The sequence below is a fragment of the Aulonocara stuartgranti genome, assembly GCF_965226115.1.
Source record: "Aulonocara stuartgranti genome assembly, chromosome: 3".
Lineage (NCBI taxonomy): Eukaryota > Metazoa > Chordata > Actinopteri > Cichliformes > Cichlidae > Aulonocara > Aulonocara stuartgranti.
In genome coordinates this window covers 50810549-50831236 of record NC_138941.1, presented here as the reverse complement: position 1 = coordinate 50831236, position 20688 = coordinate 50810549, and the positions used below count along the sequence as shown (strand labels likewise).

The window sequence follows — 20688 nt, the reverse complement described above, 5'->3', positions numbered from 1 at the left end:
ATTCACTTTTTACTTACCACATTTTATTTCATAGTAGTGGAGAAGTCCAGTAATGTCTGATCTTGTCACAGTCTAGTTGAAAATGGCAGTTTGTGAAGAATAATGTGGCTTCTTCTGAGGCTTATCTTCAATCCAAACAATCGGGTAAAAGTTTGACCCAATATTTGATCAAAGCTGCCCAACCTATGACCCAACTGAATTAGTCAAGCTGTGGAGTGAATTGAAGAACCTGGCACATTACCAACCCAACTTCTGAGTGATGACTTTTGAACCAATATTTGGTCACAATAACCCAACTTACAGTGGCTTGCAAAAGTATTTGGCCCCCTTGAACTTTTCCACATTTTGTCACATTACAGCCACAAACATGAATCAATTTTATTGGAATTCTACGTGAAAGACCAACACAAAGTGGTGCACACGTGAGAAGTGGAACCAAAATCATACATGATTCCAAATATCTTTTACAAATAAATAACTGAAAAGTGCGGTGTGTGTAATTATTCAGGATCCAAGAAGAAGACCATCATTTCATGTGGCTACCACTTTGGCGCCAGCTGTGGTCTCAAGGCTGGAGCCGAACACAAACACCCTGATAACAGACTGTGCATAGACTGTTCTTCTTATCCTACTCAAGGCCACCTGGGTTGGCTGGAGGACTGTTTACTTAGCCTGGCAGGGTGAAGGACACTGTCTCAGCTGAACTCTGGACACACGCACACAATCATACACTGATACACACTCATACCCTCTCGCTTTCCAAACGCCTTCGATGCTTGTTCCCTCCTGGTGCAGATGGTCAACTGGACCAGCGCAGACATGCTGCAGGACCCGATGCGCTGTCCACACCGGCTCTCTCTTACCCTTACCCGCCCCTGTTGCTTGTCTTGTGTTTCTATGGTGTATTGATGCGCCATTAGCGTGCTGCCTGCTGTAACCCATAATTTTCTTCGGGATTAATAAAGTATTCTCATTCTGATTCAGCAGGGACAGGGAAGCTGGTCAGAGTTGATGGGAAGATGCATGGAGCCAAGTGCAATCTGTCATGGTCCTGGGTCATTGACCCAGCGTTTTGTGTTTCATTTTGGTTTCATCTTGTGTTTGGTGTTTATTCTGAATTTGTATTAGTTCTTTGGGTTTGGTTGTCGTGTTTATTATCCCTACCTGTGTCTTCCCTCTGTGCTCCGTTCGGGTCCCTGCATTTGGTGTTGTTAAACAGTCTGTGTGTTTCCGGATTTACTTTGTAGGTCTGCTTCTTGTTATGTCCATTAGTGTCAGCTGTGTCCACCCCTGTGTGTCATCTCCTCATTACCTGATGTGTATTTATAGTGTATGTTGGCCTGTGCTCCTCGTCGTGTCGTCTGTGTTCATCCTCTATGTTTCTCAGTGAATCCTCCGTGTAACTCCGTCTTTATCTGTGTCTCTCCGCGTCTCTCTGCCCAGCATTTCATCAGCTGCCATCTCTATACATCTCCCACCGTTCTTATGTTTTCAGGCTTGTTTGTTAGTTTTTCCCAGTTTAGGTTTATGTTCAGTTCTGCCCTCACCTTTGTTATTTTCACTGTAAATAAATCGCCACTCGCATCTCCACTGCCATCTGCATCTTGGATCCTCATTCACTCCACCACACGACTGCGACCCCAGCCGTGACACAATCTTGGAAGAAAACCTCTTGGAGTCTGCAAAAGACTTGAGACTGGGGCGGAGGTTCACCTTCCAGCAGGACAACAACCCTAAACATAAAGTCAGGGCAACAATTGAATGGTTTAAAACAAAACATATCCATGTGTTAGAATGACCCAGTCAAAGTCCAGATCTAAATCCAATCGAGAATCTGTGGCAAGATCTGAAAACTGCTGTTCACAAACGCTGTCCATCTAATCTGACTGAGCTGGAGCTGTTTTGCAAAGAAGAATGGTCAAGGATTTCAGTCTCTAGATGTGCAAAGCTGGTAGAGACAGACCCTAAAATGACTGGCAGCTGTAATTGCAGCAAAAGGTGGTTCTACAAAGTATTGACTCAGGGGCAATGTTCCCTCTAATTTGTCATGTGTCTGAGCGAACACACAAACTCCCTGAGCGGTCCCTTGGACCACTGTGAGCAACAGCAGACATGTACACTGTGGTCACGCCAGCATTGAATCCATCCATGTTACATGGTTTATTAAAATAATCAAATTACAGCATTTACATTTATGTTAGACTACTTTTAATTAACTGCTTTAGCCCACTTACAATGAAAATTTAAAAAATATATTGTTCATGACCTGTGTAGTATGTTAGCTCTGTTGGAAGCAAAAATAACTTGAACTCCAATTTTGAAAACACAACTTTTTTTTTTCTATAAAGCTCTGACTTGTATTATGAGTCTGTGGTCTGGGAGAGAGTCCTGTAACTCTCTGTCTGCAAAATACAGTATATAATGACCAATGTTGGGCAATTAATTATATAGTTACTTCTTCAAAAAGTAACTGAGTTATGAAAACAATAAAGTTTTTTGCAGCTGTTTACCTCAAAATGCAGCCAAGGCGTTTTTTAAATAAACATTTCAAACTATTTACAGAACAATCAGCTGTTCTGCATCACATCTGATGCCAAACAAATTATTTGTGCCACTCCAAAAAATCATTTCCGTCCACTATGAGATAAAGGAGAACAACAGCCTGATACCTGCAGGCCTGACAACAGGAGGTGTATCACTCCTGTAACACATGTAACACTCAGCAGTCGCCTCATTGTTCTGACACACACAAAACTATTGACTACACTACACACTAACTACACAAGATTTGCGCTAAACGTTGCAAATCTCTCACATCTCAAAACACTGCCGTCACTCCTAAAACTTCCCGCTTCCTAAGCAACTCTAAATGCCATGTTGCCATATCATTTTTTGATTGGTTGACATGGTACATTTTTCCACCATTAGGAAAGGGTGGGGTTTTTTTGTTTTTGTTTTTGCTCACAGGCTCAGAGTGCTTTCGAGCGCTTTCCTTATAAAACGCAGTTTTTACCGTTGCGTCCCGCAGTAAACATAAACAACGATAGTATTCAGGAAGAAAACCAAACATTGCATATATATATATATATATATATATATATATATATATATATATATATATATATATATATATATATATATATTTGATCATAACTCTTGTTTTACGTGGCATAATTACGCACACCCCACTTTTCAGTTATTTATTTGTAAAAAATGTTTGGAATCATGTATGATTTTGGTTCCACTTCTCATGTGTACACCACTTTGTGTTGGTCTTTCACGTGGAATTCCAATAAAATTGATTCATGTTTGTGGCTGTAATGTGAAAAAATGTGGAAAAGTTCAAGGGGGTCAAATACTTTTGAAAGCCACTCGATGTAATAGAAATTTCCATACATAAAATGAACAGCGTCTTTTTTTCATGATTATAAAATAGATTTCTTGTAGCTACTTTTTCCTTGTCTTGTGTCATATCATAACTGCGTGACATGTTTATTAAATATCTTTGGGCTAAAAAACAAAAGAAAAGAAAACTAGGGCAAACAAAACAAAGTCATGTATATAGAGACAATCATAGAGTAGCGATGACAGATGGACTGCATGTATTGTCTAAGTTGGGTGTGTGCATGTGTGACGTCAAATGTACATATGCGGGAAGAACAAAAGGGGCTTTTGGTTTTCAGACAAAAATATTTAATCATATGAGGTTAAAGTTATTCTGTTCTTTTCTTCTGTTCTAAATGCTGTGGATATGAAATTCCTTTGGTAGTTCACATGGTGCAACAGCAGCCATCACACAAACCCCAATGAAAGGGAATAGATTGAATTTATGCTTCCTGTATTGTGCTTAACCTTCCTGCCTTCTTGGGACCTTTTTGTGCCACTGCTATGTGTTAAATGGCTGCCATTTCCACTGTGTTCAGTGGAATATAACCAAACTTGCCACAGGATAGTTTTTACCTGTCAATGTTAATATTCCAGTGTGAATTCCTTAAATCAGCCTAAAATGGCTGAGCAGCAGAAATCCCCATACCCATCACCCTGGGGACCATTTTCTGCCCATTGACTTCCATTATAAATGCTATTTTTCAACCCCAAATTATCATCATATGATTTTATTTTTTCTTCTTTTCTTGGATGTCAATGAAGACTCAGGGCCTTGAAGTTTTAATTTTTAAATTGCAAAAAAAATGCAAAAAAAATAATGGCAGGTCAAAATGTATGTTGGTGCCAATCTTTGGTCCATCTAAAGGCCTACTTATAATGACAATCACATATTACTTCAACTGGTTTTTTGTGGAAATATTTAGTTTCGTTTTTTGGTTTTTGGGGCTTATAACACAGGGCGCTCATGTAATAACACTGGGATTTGAAGGGTTAAAACAACGAAAATATAATTAAAACTTTACATGAATATTTCAGGGAGAAGTAGTTTTACAAGGTTGGCTAATTTAAAGTGGAATAAAATATGGATATATGGTCTTTTTATGGCGTGGCTGAGAATGGTCCCTAGGGTGATGGGTGTGAGTTTTTTAAAGGATGGCAGGAGGGTTAAGCAAACTTTTATTACTTTTGGTGGGCTTCAGGTATGCTATGTGTACAATTTAAATTTAAATGCAACTTTTTCACCATTCATTACACAGACACTCTGAGTTTTCGTTATCGTCTGGATTCTCAATTTTTTATTTGTTTCATGGTTGTCAAGCAATCAAGACTATCCCTTGAACATCGGGTGTTCTGGAAATAAGTAAAAAGCAGTTAATTTGGGAAAACAAAGCAATTTCTTAAGAAGTAAAATAATTTTGCTGAGCTGTTTTAATAAAGTAGAGAAAAAGTGGATTTCTGCATCACCAATGGTGATGTAAATAAAACAAAAAGCAGCTCAAAAGCAGTAATGCTGAATATAAAGAAGAGAAAAAATAGTTGTTCAAAGCAACCATTTTCACATGGGGGACAGAAACGTCAGTTTCATGACTTATAAATTTTAAATTTACATACAAAACATTGGCACGGCTTCCCATGTCTCCAAGTAAATGGACTTTGGTTAGAGACCTGAAATACTGTCGTAGTGAACACAAAAAACTTACATGTGTTGAGTTTCCCTCTGTGTGTGTGTACAACACTGTAGTTTTTAATACTGAGAGCAGTGTGTCAGGATTTTTAAGATGAATCATTATCAATTTCAAACTCAAACTCAAATATCTTATTTTAATGCTTTTACTTTACAATATAAAACAACTTGAGGTGACTTGTTGTTTACAACTTATTGTAAATCGGGGCCCATATAAATAAAACTTTATTGAACTGATTTGTTTATCAAAGTTTTTGTAATTACAAAAGGAAAACGTTTTCCTCTCGTTGGGCATTCTGAAGTAAAAGGTCATTACTGACAAACATTGCTCTTGCATAAGATGGAGGGGACATTTCAAGTAGGGCATACTGTAATAACCAGAAAACTCACACTGACACCTCTAACCAACCACTGCTGAAAGAGTTTACAAAAATAAAATATTAAAATAAAATAAAAATAAAAAACGGAGACCAAAGATAATGTCTGAAGTTCCTGGCAACCGGATTAGCCCTGCCTTCACAGTACATTATTGTCAGACAGACAACCATGAAACTTTTCTCGTACTACAACATGCCCCAGCCTACTTTTGCCTAATGACTTTCTTTTGTGCAGAGACTTTATCACATTCATCATGTCGCTCTCTGCACTGGTGCTGCTGCTGCTGCTGCTCGTCTGTGTCCAGGCTAATTTTTATGGTATAGTGGTGAACTACTACCCAAGTGGCAATAATTCAACAGGAGCTTCCACTGTAAGTACACTTTCTTAAAAAATCAAGTAAATTTACTTTGTGAGTTTTAAAGTTATTTAGGTAAACATGTCTTCACTGTAAATCTGCAGGGCATTCTTTATTACAAGTTGGGCTACAGCCTCTGCTTGTACAGTGTGCCCTACTACATCAACGGTCAGCCACTTGTGCTACAAAAGGTCGATGAGCCGATAAGTGGAGAGTGGTGCCAAACTGAAGGAGTCATCTCTCAGTATTTTTCCAGCAACTCTATGTTTTCAATTCCGTGAGTGCAGCCATACATAATTACATATGCATAAATATAGTCTTTGTTGTTGATTTGTCACTGAGGGGGAATGAAATTTAATACCACAACTTCTGAGAAGTCATTCATTTCTATTGCAGGGCCTCTGGCATAGACTGGATCTTTGGCATCAAAAATGGCATTGTATCATTTAAAATTCAGGCTCTGGTGGAACTGAGGATCCGCTCTGACATTGGCAAAGCCAACACATCACCACAGACCACTATCATACCAGCTATCAGGTCAGCCCTGTTTGTGGCTCCATTTCTTTTTTAGTAATTATACAAACATACATACATTCATACAATTTTATGTGTCACTTCTGGTAAATTCATTGCCTTTCAGACACGGAAAGTTTCTGTGTAGAGATGGATAAGGATAGAGAAGTCTTAAAGGGAAAAATTAACCTTTGGTCCTCCTTCATTAATGCAATTTTGAAGCTCTTGAACCATAAAACCTGAACAGTGTCCAGGCTGTGGGTGTACTGAGTAGTTTTCAAACATGAACATATAAAAATGGTGTCAGATATTTCACAGAAATGAATGAATGAATTTGATTATTTTATATTTTTTATTCATTTATTTCTATTTTAACTTTCTTTCAGAGTTCCATCAAACTGTCCAAGAAATTTGAGCCTGTTGATGTTTGATCCTGATGGAGACATAGTGAAATGCAGAAATGGAGATGCATCACTCTCAGAGTGTAGTCCCTGCACACCACCGTCTGTCCTCAGCCTTTCACCAGTAAGCAACAGCTATTACTCTTTTTGTCACACGGGACATGTTGGCATAAACATGAATCCTCGTGTACCAATCTATACTAAATCTGATTGTAATGAATTTTTTAAACTATTTTGTAATAAGGTCGCTGCCATCAGGTCTAATATTTCTCCATCATCCTCTCAGTATCACATTTGCACTTTGCTTACTTCTGATGCCTGGTCCTCTTTTGCTCCTGTTACCTTAGAGGACATTAGTGCTCTGCTTGGTCATATGAAACTGACTTTAAACCACACTGACGCACTTCCTCCATCAGTTTTTTTTAGTGTGTTTGACTCTATTGGCACCTGTATTCAGGAAATAATTCATTCTTCTCTTTATACCTGCTCAGTTCCCAACTTTTTTTAAGCAAGCTATTGTTAAACCAGTATTAAAGTTTAGGTCCATCTCTTCCAGACAGTTACAGGCCAATATCATATTATTTGTGTCAAAGAAAAATCGGTTGCAGAACAACTTAACAACCTTTTGGAGAAAACAATGTTCTAGACATTTTTCCAGTCTGGTTTCCGCAAATTGTACTCCACTGAAACGCTTCTTACTTGAAGTGTCTAGTGACATTTTAATGGCAGCAGACACTGGAGAGTACACCGTTCTGGTTATATTGGATCTAACCTCTGCTTTTGATACTGTTGATCACAGTGTCATGATAAATAGGCTTAAGGATTTGTTCGGGATTACTGGTGTTGTTTTAAAATGCTTTATGCCGTATCTATCTGATCTTTTACTGTCTTTATGAATCAAGTGTTGTCCGAAACATCAGCTTTGCCTTCTGTGGTACCTCAAGGATCTGTTTTAGGTCCGATCCTCTTTTTGCTTTATATATTCCCTCTAGGCAAAATTATCAGATGTTACAATAATATTTCTTATCATCTCTATGCAGATGACATTCAGTTATACACTTCTTTCAAAGCTTCTGACTTATATAAATTGGCTTGTTTAAATAATTGTCAGGAATCAAACAATGGTTAAACAACAATTTCCTCCAGTTAAATACAGATAAAATAGAAACTTTGATTGTTGCTCCTGATCTTATGATTTCAGAAATTAAGCAGGATATCAGTTTTTTAGGCTCTTCCGTTCAATCAAGTTTCGGGCAAGTCTTGGACACCCAAATCAAGAGACTTGGGTCTCATATTTGGTTGTTCAATGTCTCTTGAGAAAAACTTCAAACAAACTAATTTGAAACTGTTTTTATCATCTAAGAAACATTTCTAAACTCAGCCTACTGGTGTTAAAGGCAGAACTTGAGATGATTATTCATGCTTTTATTTCTTCTTGATTGGATTATTGTAATGGTCTTTTTACTTGTTTCAACAAATCAGCTTTGGTTCGCCTTTAGACTATACAGAATGCTGCGGCAAGACTTTTAATTGGCACAAACAAGAGGTCACACATTATTCAATTTTTTGCTTCTCTTCTTTGGCTACCAGTAAATGTAAAAAAATTAGTTGTAACTTTGTGAAAAGTTCTAAATAATAAATTTTTACTTACTTACTTGCAATGATGCTTGATCATAGCATCATTTCATATCATATCTGGCAAAGTTGGTATAAAAAACAAATCAAAACCCCTGCTTTTTGTTAATTTAGATAAGTGTAAACTCTATGTGAGGTGTCTTCATGGCCCAATTTTTGTCTTCTTGCAGTCCTCTTGTACTCTGTCATTCAGCCCCACAAACAGCAGTGATGAAGGTCCGTATGCGGTACAGCTGATGATAGAGGACTTTCCCAGACAGAACATAACGTTGACTCAAACCAACGGGACACAAACAATAATAACAACCAACGATGCTATCAGCAAAATGCCAGTTCAGTTTGTCGTGAGAGGTACAAATAATTTCTCCTGGCTCCTGCTTAATGGCCCTGTTATTTTGGCCTTTTTTTCTTTTCACCCTGAAGCTAACATTACTTTATCCTTACTGCAGAAAATCCAGAATTTTTTAAGATTTAAAAAGCTTGTCTTTATGGCTGCTTATGAACTTGGAAAAAGCTTTCTCTTGGCTACCTGTAGATGAGAAAAACAATCCTGGTGGACCAGTTAGAGCAGGGATAGGGAACGGTAGTCCTCGAGAGCTGGTGTCCTGCAGGTTTTAGATCTCACCCTGGGTCACCACACCTGAATCAAATGATTAGTTCATTACCAGGCCTCTGGAGAACTTCAACACATGTTGAGGAGCTAATTTAGCCATCTAAATCAGCTATGCTGGATCAAGGACACATCTAAAACCTGCAGGACACCGGCACTTGAGGCCTGGAGTTCCCTACCCCTGAGTTAGAGTTTCTATCCTTAAAAAATGTCTTTATTATTGTCATCACTACTTTGTGTGTTGCTTCAGTGGATCCTGCAGTGCCATCGTGCACAGAGGGACTCTTTCTACCCATGTTCCTGCCTCCAACCCCAGCCCACAGAACCCAGCTCTACACCTACGTCAATCAAACTCTGGCTATCAGCATCAAGGCACAGACACTTAACTCCACGTAAGTAGATCTCTAAATATAGAATTAAAGGCTTTATTTGTTAAATTACCAATGATTAACACATCCTGCAGCACTGACTGTTTCTAAAATTAAGATGTAGCTTTAATGCGCAAATCAAACCTGTTTTTCATTTAATCAGATCATGAATCTTATCTTCTGAGTTGTGTAACTTTAACACTTCTACGCTGCGCTTCTACAGACAGGTTTGATAAGCCAGCAACCCAACCGGTTTTATACTGATGTTAGGATGTACTAGCACTAGGTTAAGCTAAGACAATTAAAGAGAAACAAGAATAAAATAAATAGCTTTTTAGCCAAAATTGCTTGATTTTTACAGTAAATAAAATCTAAAATAATTATTTCAAAAATTATATAAAAGTCTGATATCCGGTCAAAATTTCACTCTAATAGTTGAAGCATTTACAGCATGTCACAGGTAAACACTTTTTTCTTATTGTAGATCATAAACTTTTTAAAAACTCACTTTTTTCTTGTTTTTTTTTTTTAAAGGATCTCTGAGCTGCTGTTCAGCGCACCGCACACAGTAACAGAAAGTCAAACAGGCCCAGGACAGTTCACACTGACGTGGACGCCATCTAACTCAGTAGCTGGACAAAGCCACCCCATTTGTTTTGTTGTCCAAGCTGTTTTAGGGTCAGTATCCTGTTTCATGAATACGATCCTACACAAAAGTATATTGAAACTTTCATTAAAACAAAGTGAAATGGAGCACATGTAATTTGCACATACATTTGAGTCTACTTCTGTTCCAATGAAACTATTTAACTTTGAGGACTGACTGGCTTAGTTCATTGCCTGCACTTTTTAATTTTGCTTTTATATTCACTCCGTCCAACCTTCATTCCTGTAAATCTTTCAGACGCAGGCATTTTAATTATCGTATCAAAACAAATGGAAGGCAGACTTAGAAAAGAAACCAAAATTCATTGAAGACAGTAGACATGGGTGTGTCAAATACCTTTGAGGAATTACTCCATAACAACAGAGACATACCTGAATGTGTGTGACAAGATCAACTTGATAGTTGAAAGAAGAGCAGAAACAGATAAAAACGGCAATGTTTTATAAAACAAGAACTGCCTCAGTAAGTAAAACAATGAGAAGAAAGAGAAAGAAGAGCAACACAGTGAGTCCAAACACAGTATACGGTCCAGCTGCAAACAAAGCTTTTTACTGTATTTGTGATAAGAACAGGAAGACTGGCCAAGTCAGTTTCCACATTTAAACCTGTAAATACTAAATGCAACATAGGTTAATGTGCCAACTTATAACTATAACTAACTGCAACTAACTATAATTTAATGCTAAAAACCTAAGTTTTTTCAATCTGTCCAAATTAATAAGATACCAAGTCCACAGCAACATACAAGTCTCTCCTTGTAAAGGCATACACATGTTATCTTTCCTTTCATAGCTGATTCATTATTTGGTGCACACCATTTTGTTAGTGTCTGATAAGAAAAATACTTAAAGCTTTTGTCCTTTTGAGTATAAAATCATGACTGTTGAGTGTTGAAGGGTACTGAGCCCACATTTTACCTGCTGAAATCCTGCCTCACTGGAAGAGCATTTCTAACAAAGATAGTAACGTTTAATGGTTTGGAGACTTGATGTTGGGACTGCATTAAATAATTGTGCAACAAATAAGTTTGATTTTATTTTTTATACTTGCAGAGTTACATGTAAACTTACTGATGGTAATTTTTTTTTAAAGCTATTCATAAGGCACTGCTTTTCATGTTCTTTGACTTCAATCCAAATCCATCAAACTGTACCAAACTGAAAAACATTTTTATTTAGATATGTAACTGTAAGATAAACTCTCTAAACATTAAAAAAATGTATATTAAAAATAATGTAAAATGCATTTTGATAAAGAATCTCTTGTACTGATTTATTTTCACAGGGCAGCCAAGTACCACTCTGAGCTTCGATGTGTCATTGCGACCGTTGGTGAGCAGTGTTTTAACGTCCAATACCAACAGCTACACAACTGATACAGTTCATGAGTAACCTCTGTTTCAACTTTTTACAGCATTGCCAACTACATCACCCAATACACCAGCGTGTGAGTATGAAGGCCTGGACTAAATCAAAGTTAGCCTGACTTATCAGATTTAGAGAATAAATAGAAAATAGTAGAAGAACAGAAACTAGTACTTGCATTAAAAATGAATCAAACCAAATGGAGAGTCCAAAATGAATTGTGCTGGATCATCTTAATTTCATTTTCATCTTTATCACAAAACCTCCACTCCACTAAAATCTAGGGCTGGCCAGCTTAGTTAACAGTGTTGGTCAAGTTACCTGAAAATAGTAGTTAGTCACTAATTACTGATTACTTCTCCAAGAAAGTAATCCCATACTTTACTGATTCCTTATTTTCAAAAGTAAGTTACTTTATTAATTAGTTACTTTTAAAAAACATGATACACAACCTGAAAATGTAATAAAGCAATAGACATTTCAGCCCAATTCTATTTTTTCTGCATATAGAAAATCTGTTTTGTCTGTTTTTAAAACTTGTTTTATTACTTAAATTTTTTTTTAACTTTACACACATTGCATCAAGCAAAAATTAAGGAAGAAATTTGTTTAACATTTAAACCTATTTCCTGCATATTTCAGCATATAAAATAAAATATTTTTTTGTGTTTACACTCTTTCAAATAGATGCAAGTAAAACACAGCAAAAAATAAATAAAATCAAAGCGGCACTAAGTCCTGTCGCTCTTAAATAACCTTTTTAACAGGAGTGGAGCAGGTGGAGATTTGCCCAGTGCCACAGCGGTCATGTCAATAGGGGGATCCGGGGGTTTCTCTGTGAATTCTACATTCTAGTGGCAGCGAACTAGGTGGTTGCTCAGATTTAAAGTTTAATTTTTTGCTTTAAAAGAAGCTTTTCTTCCCATGCGGGCTAATGTTTTTGTCACTTTTCACAGAATCAAACTCAAAGTAATGTCAGTATTTCCAAGCTTTAAACGCTGCATGGTCGTACTCTGTCCCGCACTCCATATTAACCATTGTTGACCTACACGCGTCTGTTCCTGACATGGACGTCACACGCTCGTGCATCATTGTCATTAGACACTCTCACAAACAAAATCACAGTTTAGTAACGCAGTAATGCAGTGTGTTTAAACAAGTAAACAGTGAATGTAACAGTAATTTAATTGCTTTTTTGAAATAGTAATCACTTACTTTACTCATTACCTGAAAATAATGTAATCAGATTATAGTAAAGCATTATTTTTAACGCACTGGCGACCATCTCTGTTAATTAACAAACTACATAAAAAAATAACAACCCAAACGTTCTTGTTGGTTTAGAGACTAACATGGTGTCTTTGTGTTTCTAGATGTTGCAGCTCTGAAAATGAAGTTGTCTTCTACAGTGGACTTGTCTCAAATCAATAGGGATCTCTTCTTAAATCAGGTTAGAATTTTTCTTATCCAGAGTTAAACTGACCCCTGTCCAAACTGACCTCCTGCAACACTAACGTTTTGGACATGTGGTGTATACTTGTATACAGTGAATAACAAATGTATTAGAACACATGTCATGAAAACCAGAAAACAAAAGTAGCTTAAAAGTCTGCAAAAGAAAACTTGCTTAAAATTCATATTGGTATTCATTAAGAAAATAACAATTTGTATTCACATTTTCAACTAAGTAAAGTAAAAGTAAAAATTTTATTTATATAGCACCTTTCAAGATAAAATCACAAAGTGCTTTACAGAGACAGAAAACAGACATTAAAATCTAAAACAAAACAAAATCAACCAAAAGCGAGTTTAAACAGATAGGTTTTTAACTGCTTTTTAAAAGACATGACTGAGTCCACAGATCTCAAACTCAAAGGGAGTGAGTTCCAGAGTCTGGGAGCCACTGATACAAACGCTCTGTCACTTTTTGTTTTTAACCTTGTATGCGGGACAACCAGCAACCCCTGGTCACAAGACCTCAGGGACCTGCTGGGGTGATAAGAAAGAAGAAGATCACTTAAGTAAGTTGGAGCTACACCGTGCAGGGCCCTATAAGTCATGATTATGATCTTATATTGGACCCTGAACTTGACAGGGAGCCAATGCAGCTGAATCAGCAGGGGAGTGGCATGGGAGTATTTGTGATGCTTTGTCAGAAGCCTAGCAGCAGCATTCTGAACACCCTGCAGTTGTCCCAGGGAGGCATTGCTTAAGCAAGTAAACAAGGAATTACAATAGTCTAAGCGAGATGAAACAAAAGCATCAATAATCATTTCCAATTCGGAACGTGACACAATGGGACTCAGCTTAGCGATATCATTCACGAATTTCAGCTGGCGCACTGGACTTCTCTGAGAAATCTCTGAGCATAATTATGCTGTGTGGCAAGAAATGTATTTTGAGTCATTTAAAAGTGACTCATGTTATGACATATTTCAACAAATATACATTTTCCTCAACATAAAAATATTAAAACTGTTTTGCAGATGACATCTCAGATCCACTTTTCAAAGAAAAACCACACTTGAGAGAGCGGCGATGTTTTCTCACTGCTCCTTCTTTCTCCCCAGATTAAACAGAAACTGCAGTCATACGGACTGCCAGATGACATCAGTCTGCGCCTCATAAGCAGTGTGCCACAGATTGGCGTAACTGCAGCGTCCTCTAATTCTACAACATGAACCTGAAGTCCTGCATCTTCAGTCTTTCTGTACCAATTGGAAACATCTGTGTGGAAAGATAATACAAAATCTTACTTATCACACATAATTTTGCATTCAACCTGTCTGTCATAAAAATTGGTGATAAAACATTATTTGAAGTAGTGTTAAATTTTTAAAGGAATCATTCAAGATTTGTAATGTGTGTAATATAGTTCTAGATAATTCTATTTCTTATACTCTCAGTGTATATATACATGCTTTTTTGGCGTCAGAAAGCGGTTCTTCCACATCTTAGCAATCAGTAGTTAGAAAAAAAATCTAACAAACAAAACAGTACAATTTTTGAAAACTATTTTTTTTCTACAAAATAAGTCAAACATTTTTCTTGTTCTCTAATACGTACAGTGGCTTGCAAAAGTATTCGGCCCCCTTGAACTTTTCCACATTTTGTCACATTACAGCCACAAACATGAATCAATTTTATTGGAATTCTACGTGAAAGACCAATACAAAGTGGTGTACACGTGAGAAGTGGAACCAAAATCATACATGATTCAGAACATTTTTTTACAAATAAATAACTGAAAGTGGGGTGTGCGCATATATATATCTATATATATATCTATATATCTATATATATATAGATATATATATATATATATATATGAATACCACTTTGAGCGCAAATTGGATCAAATCTTGGGAAGTGCACTGCGGTCGTGAGTTCTCAGAACCTGCTCTTTGAGCAGTTTGGATAACATCATAGAAAGCTCACGGCTCTCCAACGGGAGATTGAGAGACCAGTGTTGGACTGTTAGAACAGCTTTGAAATTCATATGAGTTGTTCGCACTAAAGTAAAAACCATCATCACTTCATGCGGAGACCCCTTCGGCGCCAGCTGCGGCCTCAAGGCTGGAGCTGAACAAAAACCCCTGATAACGACTGTGTTTAGACTGTTCCCCCCATTCCATGCAAGGCCACCTGGGTTGGCTGGAAGACTGTTTACTTAGCCTGGCAGGGCGAAGGACACTGTCTCAGCTGAACTCTGGACACACACACACACACATACACTGATATGCACACACTGATCCCCCCTCCCTTTCCAAACGTCTTCGATGCTTGTGCCCTACCGGCGAAGATGGCAGTCAACTAGACCAGCGCAGGACCGGATGCGCTGTCTACACCGGCTCTCTCTTACCCTTTACCCGCCCCTGTTGCTTGTCTTGTGTTTCTATGGTGTATTGATAGTCATGTGCTTTTTGTGCTGAGGTGTTTTTTCTGTTATCAAACTGTTCTCCCACTAGGAGCTCAGTCTGAGTGGAGTTTTTTTTCTCCTCCTCTTACCTCATGTTATGTATTTTCGTTGTTTTTTTTCCTATCAGCCTACCTTTCTGACATGTCTCCCCAATGTGATGTTTGTGTAAAGTTGGTCAGAAGGTCCCTTTGTAAGTGTGCATGAGCCATTAGCGTGCTGCCTCCTGTAAATCTAATTTCCTTCGGGATTAATAAAGTATTCTGATTCTGATTAAGTCAACAATAACTACATAAATTGCAAAAAAAAAAACATGCAATAAACAAGAAAAAAAATTAATTCGTTTTTGTTTCTTTTAAACATATTTCTAATTAGAGAAATTCAAGAGGTTTATCCCTCAGAACTGTAAATACAAAAAAGTTGCACAAAATAGTTTCCAACAACAGGAAATTTATCCTGAGTGTCTTCATAGTGTTATTTTTAAGATACGCCATTTTTTTATATACTGCAGGAAAAACGAAAATAAATATTATAATGCAAATTTGCAAAAAGAAAAAAAAAACCAGCATGTGCATCAAGTATTTCCAGCAGTGCAATGCAGAAACTATTTAGAAAAGCATGAAGTCAAACATGACTTTTAAAAACACCAGTGTAGGCTTAGAAGGCCCCAAAGGTAAAAAAGTAAATTTTCCGCAAAAATGACGTCACTTCCGGTTTGGGGCAGGTAATGGCAGACATGCAATAGTTTGCGCTGACATTTATTCCAACCTAGGAAGTTTTATGAACAGCTGATGTGTTTCTAGAATATTATATTTTTGTTGCTGCAAGTGCTTTCCTCGCAGTTTTTGCAAAGCTTTATGTGGAAGGAAACTGTGACTTTGGACTGGCATAATATGTAAGAACAACTCCTCCGGTTTCACATGCAAAAAAATTATCTTACGTGGTTCCAGTTCTACGGGGATTTAAAAATAGTTGCGCAAAACAGAGCGTGCCCGCTCCAGAGGGTTTTAAAGGGTTAATGTGCGCAGTGAAGGATTCCAGTTCTTGTGTTTGCGTTTTGACCCAGGTGGTAAGGCAGAGGTCTAACCGTGTGCAAATCTGATTGTGGATGAAGTTGGTTTGGTCTTCCACAGAGCTGTCTTCTCTGATTTCATCTGGATCCATGGTAAGTTTCTGGACCTTGTCGGTGAAGTCGAAGGGGTTCTTGATGTGATGTGGGGGTATTCCCCACAAGAGGTGCTAGGATGGTAGCAAGGTGTTTCGAAATGTAAGTGGCTGAGTTTATGCTGCTTACAATGGGTCTGAGTGGCACCCCTTCTTTGTGGATCTTAGGAAATCCGTACATGCAGGGTTTAGCATCCCCGGGATATAGGCGATGATATTTGGGGCGGTCAGTGGTTTTGTCCTTTTCAAGTTCTTGAAGGCAGGTGATAACTTTGTCTTTGTAGCTGCCTGTGGGGTCTCGCTTTAAGGCTTCGTAGGTATTGATATCACTGAAGAGAGAAGTGATCTTTGTGTGGTAATCCGTTGTGTTTAGAACCACGGTGCACCTTCCTTTGTCATCTGGTAATATGATGATGTTGTGGTCTTTGCTGAGGGAAGCGATGGCCTTCTATTCTTGTATGGTGAGGTTCGATGGAGGGCTTTGGCACTGGAGATGGTGGCTGAAACTTTCATCCTTGGCTCATGTGATTAGGTAGAGGATCATTAGGGGGTCCATCGGAAGGTCGGGGGTTCGACTCCACTGAACGGCTACCGTGAGGTACCCCTGAGCAAGGTACCGTCCCTACACACCGCTCCCCGAGCGCTGCACTGGTGGCTGCCCACTGCTTCACTGAGTGAATGGGTTAAATGCAGAGGAACTATTTCCCTATGGGGACTAACACGCACACTTTACTTTTTTTACTTTACTTTACTCTCTCGGTGGGTTACTCCCACAGGGCTTAAATCTGGGACTCTAAACCATTTGACCCTAGAACTGAGGAAGCTTCTCGGATGACAGGTGAAACGTCTTCAGGCAACTTAAAGAAGTCCAGACACTTTTCTTTCCAAGCTCCTTAGCTCCTGCTCGGTCACTAATTACTGTTACTGTACTTTTATTACAAGTATTATACTGTAAAAGCAACAGGCTGCTCTCTGCTTCAGCTTCTGTGCAGAGCTGGTTATGAAATATCTTCAAACAACAGCAAGTTTTCAGTCTCTTGCCACATCTGTAAAGACAGCAACACCAAATTAAAAAAAAGAAGCTTGTACTTCAGTAACTCCTCATTAATTAGTAACTAACAATCAAACTGTAGAACTGGAAAAAATGTAAGGGAACTTCAGATCCTGGGTGGGTGAGAGAGAGAAGTATCAGTTTTATTTTAGATTTGAAAAATAAAATTTATATTTCAGTTTGTGATGATTCAATTCAATTTCTATTCAATTCAATTTTATTTATATATGTTGCACATTTGGATTAAAATGAATTGAAACCAGTGTGGCTTTGTGAGTTCGCCTTTACTGCATCTGCAAATATATACATGGACATAGCACAACGTTACACACTTTTGCAGTCTCACACAACTCTTATAGGCGCACTGCCTTATGGGTAGTGGCTGGGCTTATTTACTCCCGCTAGAGCTGCTCATTTTAGGGGATACTCCCTCTTGTGGTGTAACGGAGGAATAACTACGCTTCCTGCACTATGTCATTTTTGGAGACTGGGGCACACATTATTTTACCACAATCAAAGAAAATACAGATTTGAACAATCAGACCATTTAACTAACTATAATATTGTAACTAAAGATTATGGGGGGTGTCCTGTTTTGTCCACAATGTCTTTCTTGTCCTTACATATAGCGCCAAATCACAACAACAGTCGGCTCAAGGCGATTTACAGGGCTTTGGAGCGTGATGTCACGGGGGTGGGTGTGGTGGATCATAAATTTGATTCGTTTTGAAGTTGTACATCTCTGTTCCTTACATTTCATGTCATGCCCTTATTAATGTTTTATTTGTTGCTTTGACTGTTTTCGAATAGAATATGCAGTGGGAATATAGAGGGAGATAAGTAGTGAAAGTTTTGCCTGGGTTGATTGTGCGTCGATCCATTGTTAATGCCTCAGGGCTCCAGTAGGTGGGTTCGCGCGCTTCCTCCTTCACTCAATACAGACGAGTGAGAGTGAGAGCTGCGTGTCTGTGCCGTTCTTTCACCTCTCCTCACTATTTCCCCTGTTTAAGGTAACTGTCATGTACAAATCTGTATAAATGTGTGTTACTGTTGATTATTACATTGTTATCATTGTTCATTGTAGCGGAAGATGTGAATTGCAGACTATTTTGCTGAGAAGTTCCAGTTAATCTCTGTTGCTGTGTATGCTAGTTTTCGCTATTACTCCGCCATATTGTGTGAAGATTTTTCTGTTACTATCTGTATAAGTTAACTACTGAAAGACATGCAGTACTTAAAGTATTATTTCATTGCTGTGGAAAGTTAGTGACTGTGTCAGCTAACATGTGCGAGTTAAAAAGATGTTTTTGTCTAATGCTACAGTTCATGTTATCTAAAGTATTCTCATCAGCTAATGCCGCGAACAATAGTGACTTAGTTTGGATACAGTTGTCCTGAGACTGAGTGCATCCATAAGAACATTGTTTTAGTTGTATTGCTTCTGAAACTCAATACAGACGAGTGTCTGTGCCGTTCTTTCACCTCTCCTCACTATTTCCCCTGTTTAAGGGCACAGCATGGGCGTGGAAAGGATTTTGGCCCGATCCACCATTTTGGGGGTCTAAACAAAGCACAAGCGAAAAAGGAGCGAAGGCACACACAACAGCCATGGTTCGTTCTTGCTGTGTGCTCCGCTGCAATGTTCGATCGCACGACTGGCAAGAGAATAAGCTTGAAAAGGGTTTATCTTTTCATTCTTTCCCAACCCGGAAGCAACATGAGCAGCTCGTGTATCGATGTTACCAAACGAAGGCGTCTAGCCTGGATAGGAGCTGTGAGACGAGCTGATATCAGTTCTCTTCCATCTCCAAATATCTGTTGGTGCTCCAGACATTTTCATTCCGGTAAGTTCCAAATATGTTCATATCACTCTTTATAGCCTATTAGTTTTATTTTCGATGCGCTCTGAGCTCATAGCAAATTAGAACAAACATCCTACTGAGTGATTTTGCAGAACTACCGTCTATTTATAGAGTTGCTAATTATTTGGCATTATTGCAGCAAACCAGCCTATGAAATGGATGAAACACATCATGACTGAGTTCCAGCACTACACAAGGGACCTGCTTCAAACATACCACCATGCCAATCAGATTACTTCTTCCATGTCAGGGTGAAGACGTGACCCTTCTGGATAAGATGGTGAAGGTTTGCTGCGTTTGGTGAACAGTGTCATAATAAAACCAGGGAAAATGAAACCTGCTCCTGTTAAATATTCTTAAGTCTTGTGCTGTATAAATAGCGGTATTTTTTCAAAAGATACAGTAAATAAAGTAATGTTAGTAGTGGGTGATATCATGTAAACACTGTCATGATTTTGTGTAAACATTTTGTCATTTGTAAACTATAAATGACATGGATTATACACTGTAACTGATGTGATGTTCTATTAAGTGGTTTTAATTTAAAAAAAAAAGGCAAAAATTAGTTTGTTTCTTTATTCAACTTTTGAACAGTGGGACTCAGTCAGTACATATTCAGTAAATGCAAATTATTTACATGGCAGTGCACTACAGGCATAAATCTAGTCCCCTGGATAAAACATTAAGCATTATAGCAGTGACAACTCCTCCACAGCAGCAGGTGGGATTTTTCTTTTTTGAGGACGACTCCTTTTACCTGTCACTACAGATGGTCTGTTTATGTTTTGATCAAGAGCCTTTTTTTGGGCAGCTGAAGAGGAGAAGTCTATCTTATGGCCAACCTCTGGCTGTATCTTGGTCACATTACACAGCAAAACCCAGTATGCAGGTTCATCTGTATCAGTCCTTGTGCCACGGATCAACACTGTTGCTTCTACATTAAACAGAAGAGCAGCGACATGGCTGCAGGTCTCTGCGACTCCAGCCATACAGGTGCAGTGGGCGGCTTCAACCTTCCTTGCTCACAGTGACCCAGGGCTGCAATGCTGGTTCATTCAGTCTTTGAGTGCAGGACCTGAAACACACAGGCAAAGTTAATTTAAAGACAAGAACCATGAGCCAAGGCCGACATAAATGTGTTTTATCTACTTTATCATAAATGTAACAAAGTGTTTAGAAAGTTAGCACATACATGTAATTTTTCATTTTTTTATGTGTCCATCTATAGAGCGCTGCATGTTATAGTCTAAATCTGCCTGTTCTCTGTCAGAAACCTGCCAGCAGAAAATGAACCTAAAGTATGTAATGCAGGCATGTCATCACTTTAGAGATG

At 38.3% G+C, this 20688-nt stretch overlaps 1 protein-coding gene across 1 annotated transcript; it reads left to right on the top strand.

Annotated features, from left to right (window-relative positions):
- Positions 1–5702: 5702 nt before the first annotated feature.
- On the top strand, positions 5703–14131 carry LOC309703104 (uncharacterized protein; the record flags this gene model as incomplete). The annotated part of the gene is made up of 11 exons (XM_082527815.1): positions 5703–5819; positions 5909–6081; positions 6201–6341; positions 6704–6842; positions 8524–8704; positions 9214–9355; positions 9866–10009; positions 11283–11329; positions 11412–11444; positions 12736–12812; positions 13933–14131. 11 exons carry the CDS (start codon positions 5703–5705, stop codon positions 14041–14043), a joined length of 1305 nt encoding a protein of 434 aa, XP_082383941.1. The 3' UTR covers positions 14044–14131.
- Positions 14132–20688: the final 6557 nt, after the last annotated feature.